The sequence below is a fragment of the Nicotiana sylvestris genome, chromosome 6 (genome assembly GCF_000393655.2).
Source record: "Nicotiana sylvestris chromosome 6, ASM39365v2, whole genome shotgun sequence".
NCBI lineage: Eukaryota > Viridiplantae > Streptophyta > Magnoliopsida > Solanales > Solanaceae > Nicotiana > Nicotiana sylvestris.
The window spans coordinates 209,460,386-209,471,257 of record NC_091062.1 but is presented as its reverse complement, the minus strand read 5'-3'; the positions used below and the strand labels follow the sequence as shown (position 1 = coordinate 209,471,257).

At 37.0% G+C, this 10,872-nt stretch overlaps 1 protein-coding gene across 1 annotated transcript; it reads right to left on the bottom strand.

Annotated features, from left to right (window-relative positions):
• Positions 1–7,892: 7,892 nt before the first annotated feature.
• LOC104214753 (serine/threonine-protein kinase RIPK-like) lies at positions 7,893–10,579 on the bottom strand. The gene is made up of 5 exons (XM_009764465.2): positions 9,950–10,579; positions 9,428–9,563; positions 8,962–9,098; positions 8,728–8,851; positions 7,893–8,627 (listed from the first exon to the last, which is right to left on the bottom strand). The coding sequence occupies exons 1-5, from the start codon at positions 10,367–10,369 to the stop codon at positions 8,059–8,061; spliced, it is 1,386 nt and encodes a 461-aa protein (XP_009762767.1). The 5' UTR covers positions 10,370–10,579; the 3' UTR covers positions 7,893–8,058.
• Between the last annotated feature and the right edge of the window lie 293 nt (positions 10,580–10,872).

The following is a 10,872-nucleotide window of genomic DNA, read 5'->3' as shown; positions in this document are numbered from 1 at the left end:
AAAACAACCATAGGGACTTCGCCATTCAAATTAGTGTATGGAAAGTTGTTTCACCTCCATGTTGAGATAGAACATAAAGCTTATTGGGCAATTAAGATGCTTAATCTTGATCTTACTCTTGTAGTTGAACACAGGTTGGCGTAGATGAATGCATTGGAGGAGTTTAGACTAGTGGCATATGAAGACGTGCGGATTTTCAAAGAAAAGACTAAAAGGTGGCATGATCGTCTGATTAAGCCAAAAGAGTTTCATGAAGGGGACAAAGTCTTACTGTATAAAAGTAGACTCATATTGTTCCCCAAAAAATTTAAGTCTAGATGGACGGGACCGTATGTGGTGAAACATGTATCACCATATGGGGCAATTGAGATTCAGAACATGGACGGAACGGAGAGTTTCAAAGTGAATGGGCACAGGCTAAAACCATATCTTGCTGGAGGAGTTGCTCAACAATCCTCGAGCATCAAAATCAATTGAGGAAGCCCGATTGAGTCAAGCTGACGACTATAACTCAAAACTACCTCTAACTCTTCTACTAGTTAGTGTCACACTTCCTTTTCCCGGGGAATATGGAGTTTTTCCAATTAAAGTGACATTATTCAAAATGAAATTATTTATTTAATTAGATTCGCCACATGGGATAATTATTATGGTATCCCAAGTCCTCGGTTTATTTTAAAATCCTAAATCGAGGAAATTGACTCTTATTTATGGTCCGCAAATATAGAAGACCGGGTAAGAAATTATGTTAACTCGGGAGAAGGTGTGAGGCACTCCCGAGTTCCGTGGTTTTACTATTAATAATTGGCCTAATTATTTGATTTATTACATGTTTAAAATTTGTCGTGCATTTTTACTTTCCAACCGCGGGTGAGATCTCCATGTCGTGTGTGTGTATGTGAGGTCTTAATTCTTTGGGAGAGGGTCCGTTCGTTCCCCTGAGAGAATGAGAGAGATGAGAGCTTGTGTGAAAGGGAGTGAATTATAGGTGGCTAGGATTTTTTACTAGGGAAGGGGGAGGTTTATTCTCCCTTTTAGGATTTGGGGAGAGGGGGGTTTTAGTAAGCGAGGGAGGCAAAACGACGTAGTTTCTATCCTAAATTATGCTGTTTTGTATCCTTGAGGCCACTGATTTGGACTGGGTGCAGCTATGGATTGGGCGGGTATTTGTCGGTATTGGGCCGCTGAATATTTGCCCAAATCACTGAAAACTTGGCAGCCCCTCTCCTTGACTTTGTTAAAAATTCATATTTTGGCCAATTAATTAAATGACTTTTATTTTAGTCATGTTTTCAACCTATGATTAATTTCTAAATGCAATTAACACACTAAATGAGAGATAAAATATTTTTTGATAATTTTTATGATTTAAAACATTTTTAAATATGCATGAACAATGCAAAAATAAAAGAAAAACTCCTAAAATTTCATAAAAACAATTAAATTATTTTTGGATTATTTTTAGGAGTAATTTTCTATGTCGGGCAAAATTAGGTGCTCACAGTTAGATTTTTCACTTTTGTTTATAGTATAGAATAGATAGAAATTAATGTATATTATGATGTGTTTAGGTGCACGAAGGTATATGTCGCAAAAGGTAAGGACTAAGGCATCTAAAAGGGTGTTTTTCAATGTATTCGTGCGCGACCGCGCACCTGAGGAGGCACCTCACGCATATGGTCGCGCAAAAAGCAACGTCATCCAATACGGAACGTGCATGGCTGCGCACCCCGCCACGCACATTCACCAAGTACTGCCAAACATGCGTGGTCGCGCACGGTGTGACCCGACCGCGCATCAGGTAAGTTTTTGTTTTTCCTTTTAATTTCGGATCTCTCCCCCCCCCCCCTCTCTCATCGCCTTAAAAAGTTTTTCCTTTTAAGGCATCATCAAGTTTTTGTAAGAAAAACACCACCACATCACCACCCTACTCATCTCCCTTCACCCATCATCACGCGTTTTCTCTCCAGATTCCCCTCAAGTATGTGAGATACTTTCTCTCTCTCTTTTCTTAGCTTTTATTTTGTTTTATTTTGCTTGTGTTGTAGCAGATTTTTGTTTTTGTTTTCTTTCTTTTTATGCTCCTTTTCTTGTGGGTAGAAGTCGAGTTTCACCATGGAGACGACCATATAGTGGCTATGTATGACATTGGTGTATCCTTTGTCTAATTAGGGATAAAATTGCTTTGTGGGAGGTTAGAACCTAATGTGCCTACTAAATGCTTGTGAAAATGCCACAATGAGATTGAGGGTGTAATTTTGTGACCAAGTGTGTGGGTGAAGTCTGAGTATCCTCTCTTGGTTCGCCATGTGATTCATTAGCTAATAGTTGGCAGTTTGTTACATGTACTATGGCGCCATCCAAGAAAAGAAAAACTGGAGGTGCCTCCACAAGTGGTCAAGCGAGCACATCCCAGTCACGGGCTTCAACATCTTCTCGCCCATATGATCAAAACAAGTTCGTCTCCTAGGAAGTCCAGGAATGATTTCAAAACAAGGCAAGCAAGAAGCCCATACCGGAGAGGGGAATTGATATTGGGTCTCTCCAAAGTGACTGTCATAGAGTGTATAATGAATTGGTCAGACGGTGCTTGGGGGTATTCTTTGAAGAACCGGATGAGGCAAACTTACTGGTTGTTCGAGAGTTTTATGCAAACTGCCTGGAACATGAGGATCATCTCTGTACAGTCAAGAGGAAGAGAGTGGACTTCTCTAAAGAGGCCATCTGAAGGGCCTATCATTTATCTGAATATGTGGAGGACCCTGATACAGGTGACTACTACGCCACGTACAGCAGAAAACCATACATGTGGAGTTTGTTCTTTGCAACCATTTGTGTACCTGACAAGGAGGTAGTGTGGCTAAAGGAGGGGCACAAATTTCACTCGGCCTCGCTTACATTTGAAGGGAAGTACTGGCTCTACATTATTAATAACTGCATGTTGCCTTCATGAAACACCACTAAGGTGAATGGTCCCCGGGTTGCTCTGATTTGGTGCTTCATCAATGACCACGATTTTGTTGTGGCTCAGGTCATTCAAGACGAGATGACCATTCGTTGTCTTGTGCAAAGGTATGGGTTCTTCTTCCCCTCAATTAATCACTCGATTATGCAGTGAGGTACGAGTGCCGGAAAACAGGGCCACGGACGGGAAAGTCAAGCGCGAACAAAAGTTCTGGGCTAATAAAATTGTAATTGGGAAGGAACTTGCTGGGCCTGCTGAGGCGGATAGTGAAGAATCCTATGCGCCTGACGAGGGCAATAAGGTGCACAGTGAGGATGTCGATGCTTCTCCACCGCATGAGCAGGGTGTTGGGGAACCTTTAGGCGGTGGATGGGATACAAGAATGAGCACTTTAGAGCAAGAGATGATGAGGACGTGTACTTCCGTCACTGATTTGGGAGCTCGAGTGGACGCCCTTGCTACATAGAATTCCAAATCAGAGAAAAAGATCATGGCATGGCTGCGTGCAGTTGGCCGGGCTTGACATCTGGACCCCGGCACCATCTCGGACACAGACTGACTTGTTCAGGGGAGTTTCTTTTCACCTTTGCATTTTTCTTTGTGTGTCATGGGGACATGCCACCATTTAAAGTGTGGAGCGAGAGATATTTGTATGTTAGTGTATTAGTTTTAGTTTTACTTTTGATTAGTTTAGTTTCTTTAAGTTCATGTTGGTAGTTAGATATATAATATTTAAAAAAAACCATAAAAAATTTAAATTTTTCGATTTGTCCCGACGATAAATATTATTTGACAGGTTTATTGAGGGATTAATGTCGACAAAAAAGATAAAATATTTTCTTTTGTTAGGTAGTGTATTAATTTTCCCTTGGTTTTTCTTTGTGCCGCGGTTCTTTTTCAAAGGTTTTGATTGAACCGGGTGTTGTTAGTTTTTATTTTGGTTAGGAGTAGGAACCTCAAGCTATGATTCGAATGGTAGGCAATATCTCTTGACTCTATTATGCTTTGAGAATAGTGAGTGCTTTAGTTGTGACGCTTAGGCTCAGTTTTTGACTCGTGTATAAGTAACTTAAATTGTATGATCTTAACTTTTCTTAACTTCTTTGACAAGAGTATTCTAATGAGTCAGATCATGAGTAAGTTATGTGACATGTGTGAGAGAGGTTTTGTGTTATTCTGTGCATTGTATTTGATGTCTAGAACTTGCCCCATGTGTGTGCAAAGTAAAATAGTAGTTTTATTCAGTCTTGGAAATGATATAGGCATTTCTATGTTGAGCCAATGATATATGTTTACCCGCCTAATTGTTATGAATCTTAGTTAACCCATTTGAGCCTGTAATCATGTTTATTTGGCAACCACAGTACAAGCCTTACCCGTTTGTTTGACTTGACCATATATTTGAACCTTTTCACCTCTTGTGAGAACTTGAATAGTTGTGAACTTATAAAAAATGAAGTGTAGGGTGGTTGGTTTGGCGTTTGAGTGGAACTATTAAAATAAGGAGAAAGGTGCAATGTTTTGAAAAAGTAAGAGTCACTTGACTTGAAAAAAAAAGAGAAAGGAGAAAAAAATATATAGTTGTATTGTGTGCAAATATTCAATGATAAGTGATAACTCTTGTTGTAATTGTGCTTTAAAAAGTAGGGTTTAATGTATATTGATGTGAAGGTGGAGTAATGGTTTGACATAAGTGTGGAATTTTGAAAGGTAAATTGTATGTGTTAAAGTGCTTAGGGAGATGTAGTTACTCTTATATCTAAATGTATCCTACCTATCCCGCAGCCTACATTATAAACCAATTAAAGTCCTACTTGATCCTTGACTGAATGAACTCAATTAGTAGAGTAGTACACTAAGGACAAGCCTATGGTTCATCTTTTATGGCATATGAATGTTGTTTCTAAGAGCGAGTGAATTCTTTCTATCTTGAGTTCCTAATTGTTCTTAATGTCTATTGTGTATGGAACTACTCTCTACTTTTGTGTGAAGACACTGGATTCACGAAGGAAAGCTAATGCTTGACCTTTGCGTTAGAGTAAGTGAGCGGGTTATAAATAAGGCATGGTGCTTTGGAGTTAAATCTTGAGGTTAAGATGTTATGATATTGTGCTTAATCTATTTTAAAGATTCTTGGTGTTATAAGTCATGAGAATTGTTGAAAAAGGCCATATTTTAGGTGAAGTGTAGTTTAATTGCTCATCCTCGAGCAATGGTTTAAGTGTGGGGTGTTGATGGTAGGCTATAATTGTGTATTTTGGCTATTAATTGCACTCTGATTCACTACACTTTACTAGTTTTTGAGCTTCAAGTGGTATTATTTTGCACTGAGTGTGTGTTTATGCCTTGTAAGAGCGATTCCGAGTTACGATGAGATTTTGGAGCTAATTTGAGCTAGTTTGAAGCTTTGAAGTCTGAGTAAAAGCCCAAGGCTTAAGTTGGGATAGTGTTCGGGGATCAACGGATAATAGTGCACTCAACGGGTGAAACAAGAGTTGAGCAGGAGGCTTACCCAGGTGTGCGACTGCGCACCCGAGACCCCTCCAGCGCGCACCTGAGCGCGCATGTAAAGCAGAATATGCCAGATGTGCACGACCCTATTCGCGATCACACCTCTAGGTGCACGGCCACGCACGTCCAGTTCCGAAAACTTTTTCCAAACCTATTTTTGTAATTTCGGAGGCAACTTCTTTTGACCTACATGAAGCCTAGCTCGTCTAAAAACATGGCATCTTGAATTTTTGCGCAACTTTTGGAGAAACGAAGGCAAAGAAACAACGGAGACGAGAAATAGTTGATCTAATTCATACAAAACAGAAGTTTATTAGATTTCTTAGAATTGTAATGTCTTCTTGTTCTTCTAATACTCTTGTGATCAATAATTTCTCCAATATTGAGAAATCCTTTTTAGGGTTATCGACACATGTTGTGAATTGACTATTACTTTTGGTTTTACTCCATGTTAATTGCCCCAATTCATTGAATGAGTTATTAATTAAATTGCAAGGCTAATTGTGGTTTTACTTTAATCGAAAGAGAAATGTTACTGCAATTTGCATTATGCCATATTGTTTGGGTTGATTTTACGCCTCTCATAGGTAATCGAAAGAGCTTATAGCATTATTAATTAACCCAGTTTAGAAGAATAGTCGAGAGGCGTTCTTCAAAAGATCATTCATTCACTGTATTTCTGCATATGTTCATAGGACATGTTATTAGGTTGATTAAGGAACTCTCATTCATTCGAAAAAAGAATTTGAATCCCTAAGGTAGCCTAATCATATGTTGAAATCGAATGATTCAATAGAAGTTAAGAGTGAACTTTACATAACGTTACCCAGAATAATAGTTGATCACATATCTTATCACGTCCCTTACTTCTCACTTTGATATTCAATCGTTGTTATTCAGTCATTAAATTGCCATAGTTTCTTACGATCAATAATTTTAGTTTTATTAGTAGTTGATAATAACATAAATCAAAGGTTTATTATCCTGGATAGTATTGAGCTGAAGATTATTAGAACATTGTTTAAACCAATCCCTGTGGAGACGATTTAATACTATACTATCTTTGACTAGCGAGCCTAAGTTTTATATACCGGTTTTGCGCTCGTTAAAGCCACGAATAATATAAATATCCATATTATTCGTCAGTTAACTCATTTTCTATCCGTATAATATATGGGTCGAATCGGATATTTTATCCGTTTTTGTATTACGTTTTTTATTTGCCTATATCTGATCCGACTTTGCCACACCTTTGTAATTATCAAGTCAATGCATTAGTGGACCCTCTGTTTCAATTTAGATGACACACTTTCCTTATAATCTGTTACAATAAGAATGCCACATTTCTGCAATTGAAAATAATTCAGCTTTAACTCTTCATTTTACTCATTTTACCTTAATGAGAAGTTTTTATAACCACACAAATGTCATGGCCCCATAATGCTTTTACCCCTTAAGCTTTTAAAACCACAAATTTTAAAAGTTTTCTTTCTTTTTTTAAATTCCGTACCAAGTCAAACTATCTAAATTGAAACGGAGGAGTACGTTATTTGTAGGGGTGTTCAAAACCGATCCGAAACCGAAAATCGAACCGAAACCGAAGCTTAATGGCTTATTGGTATCGGGTTAACGGTTTAACGGACGGGAAACAGATTGAATTTTTTTTATTAACGGCTTATCGGTTTGAGGGCGGATTATTCAATTTTCTTAACGGATAATCCGTTAACCCGTTAAGAAATTTTTATCCATATAAATTTTTCTTTCATTCTCCATTCTTCTAATCTTCTTTTATCTTTAATTTTTTCTTTGAGAAAACTATTTGTATCACATGATTTTCTAGGGATGCTGAAGTGTTGTATTTATACATATCTAGAAGGCCTTGATTGCTAACAAAATAAAGACATAAATCTTAGTGGGAGATTAAGGTTGGACTTGCAAAACACACACTGGCCATTTATTCAACACGACTTCAATGAGATTGTGGTTGAGTTATGGTGAGGTTACTTTATTATTAATATTCTTTCATCACTGAAATTATTGATATGGTAGATTAAACATAAACTAATAGTTGTCTCAGGTATGTCATGGCTTACAACCTCATGGCTTACAATCTCAGCCAATAGATAAGAAGGAGAGTGTTGAACACACTTAAAGAGAGAGAAGGCATGAAGTAGCACCAAGTGTGTGTCCTAGAATAATATATGAATTAGGCCGATAAATCGTCCGATAACCGTCCGATAAGAACTAAACCGATACCAATCCGTCCGATATCTTATCGGGTGGCTAGCGGATTAATATATTTAAAAGCCGATAACCGATAAGTCAAACCGTTAAGAGTAAATAACCGCTCAATTCGCCCGATAAGCAACCCTAGTTATTTGAGTTGTTGATGAGTGATTGTCTACACTTCATAATATGTTACCAAGAAAATATGATAAGTAACATATATAACAAATCAAATTACATTATCAATGTTATAGTTATTAACAAATAATCAAAAAACACATACTATTTCAGTATACAGTCTCCATTCACATATCTTTACACTTTCTTCTTTCCTTTCTTCTTTACATTTTGATTACTTAAGTATGTTTTTTATTTGTTCTTTCGTGCCTCAAAGCATGATTTTGCAAATGCTTATCTGAGTAAACAGCAGCAGCAGCAGCAGCAGACTTTGGTCTATGCTTATGCCTGTGGCCGTGTCTGCGCGCTCCTTTTTGTTCATCTTCGTTTATGTTCACCTTTTTCTCTTCGTCCAGTTTAGATTTCAACGCACCAATTTCCAACTCCTTGTCACATTCTGAGGAAGGAACAACATAAACGAACGGGCCAATCGGTATATCCTTCAACTCCGAGACAGGTTCCAATGACTTAACCACGTTGCTCATAGTAGGCCTGGACCTGGGCTGGTGGCTCAAGCATTGATAAGCCAATGCAGCTACTTTTTTCGCTCCTTCTGTCGAGTACAGACCTTCAAGTCTCGGGTCCATTATTCTGTCAAGCTTATGTGAATCTCTCAGCATTGGTCTTGCCCAGTCCACCAAATTTCGTTCTCTAATAGGGCGATTCTTGTCCATGGCTGGTCGTCCTGTTATTAGTTCTAACAAAACTACTCCAAAACTATACACATCGCTCTTACTTGTCAAATGTCCTGTTAAAAGAATAGGAAAATCACGTTACAACACGTTAAATTATACTGATAGTGTAAAAATTCTAACGAAGAAAATGACGTTGAACTCGAGTAAATTTACCAGTCATGATATACTCTGGAGCAGCATAGCCATGAGTGCCCATAACACGAGTCGATACATGTGTATCATCACCTTCTGGTCCATCCTTTGCTAGCCCAAAATCAGATAACTTGGCTTTATAATCCTAATAATTGATCACATTATAAGTTTCTAAATTTTACTAATTGTCTCAAGAAACATATAAAAATAGAAATAACTATTCAATTAGGATAAATTAATAAGTAGGTAAATTACCGAGTCTAATAGGATGTTAGAAGCCTTGAAATCTCTGTAGATTACTGGTTTTTCTTCCCCGTGAAGAAAAGCTAGTCCTTTTGCAGCACCAACCGCAATTTTTATTCTGGTTGACCATGGCAAGCAACTTGAATATCCTGTATTAATACATCACATATTCAAGTATAAATAATCGGGGTCAAAAGTACTTTTTTGTATTTTACTATTGATAAAAGTAATCATATGAACAAATTAAAGAGAAGCCCGATGCACAAGGCATCCTGTGTTCAAGTATGGTCCGGAGAAGGGCGCACCCCAAGGAGTGTGATATAGACAACCTATCCTAATGCAACCATTAGTGGCTGCTTCCACGGTTCGTATCTGTGACCAATAAGTCGCACGAATGCAACTTTACCGTTGCTCCAAGGTTTCCCTCCGAGCTTCTTTTCTTTCTTTTTTTTTTAAAAAAAAAGAATCCAATACTTACTTGAAAATAGATGGTTCTCTAGGTTTCCCCTTGCCATGTATTCATACACAAGAAGTCTCTGCTCTTCCTCCCAACAATAACCAATCAATTTCACCAGATGGGGATGCCTTAATTGTCCCAAAAAGACCACTTCAGTCTGAAAATTCAACAACAAGAAACTATTAATAGTAAGAACATGAAAAGAATTATAAGGTCAATCTTGAAAATAAATAAATAGTAAAAAGTTGCAGCAGCATTTTAAGTGAAAAGTTAATTAATTACTGCCTCCGTCTCAAATTATCTTACACGCCCCCTAAGAAAATATTAATTAGAAGGGGTTTTTGATTATTTTACTCTTATTTATAATTCCATTGAATATTTACTCCATAATTAAGGAACGGTCTTCAAGAACAATTATTACTATTAAAGGTAAAATGAGGGAAAAATAAGTACTTTTGCCTTGAAATTCTAAAACGACAAATGATTTGAAACAACTATTTTGAGAAAACACGACAGATAATTTGAGTTGGAAGGAGTACTTACCAGCCATTCTTGGTGGCCTTGATTACCATCCAAATCCAGCAACTTAACAGCAACAGGTTGAGCTTTTAAACCAGGTTTAATCTTATCATCAATAAACCCCTTATGAACAGGTCCAAATCCACCTTTTCCAAGAAAATTAGCAGATGAGAAATTACTGGTAATTATTTTGAGCTCAGCATATGTAAAAATATGAAGATTTGAACCGATGATCGCGTTCGACGAAAGATCATCCAACGATATAAATACTGATCTTGAATCAGTACTTATATCTGAAATAGCTAGCCTACTATGATGATCAGAATTAATCTGTTTACATATTTGTATAATCTTTGTCTCTGAAGGAAGAATATGAGTAGTATCATTCTTGGCTTTGAAACAATTTGGTAAAATAAATTTCCAGGCAATTTTGCAAGCCACCATATTGTAAAATCAGAGTTTGGTGTAAAATTTGGATATAAAGGGTTAAATAAATAGCTTAATAATGAAGGGAAAGAAGGTTTTATGTGGAAATTATTTACAGCTCTCTACTTTTGACAAAATGTATAAAGTTTAGCTAAATAGGGAAATGTTTATAAGTCTAAAAGAGTGACGGCTAAAATTTGTTCTATAGTTTTCCTACTACTACGTACTCATTTTGTTCATGCATAATATATAAGGTTATATATATATATATATATATTTAAAACCGAGTAATTACCAAATTATAAAATGGAAGGAAATATAATGTTATAACTAAGTCCTCGTCTTTAATTTGACTTCAAAAAGGAGCGTGTGGGGGAATATATAATATTATATCACTAGAAGCTTTCATTTTCTTAACCAAGCTTCTATGTTATTTCATTCAGTTTTGGATTTTGGGACAGAAACAATGCATGTGTGTAAACTTCATTAATCATGAATAGGGGTATCAAAGAAATAATAGA

Excerpts from the sequence above, each read along its gene's own strand:
- LOC104214753 (XM_009764465.2), bottom strand. The coding sequence starts at position 10,369 with ATGGTGGCTTGCAAAATTGCCTGGAAATTTATTTTACCAAATTGTTTC. Across the intron at positions 9,099-9,427 it reads AGAGAACCATCTATTTTCAA|GATATTCAAGTTGCTTGCCA; the intron begins GTAAGTATTGGA and ends GTATTAATACAG. Across the intron at positions 8,852-8,961 it reads CTAACATCCTATTAGACTCG|GATTATAAAGCCAAGTTATC; the intron begins GTAATTTACCTA and ends ATCAATTATTAG.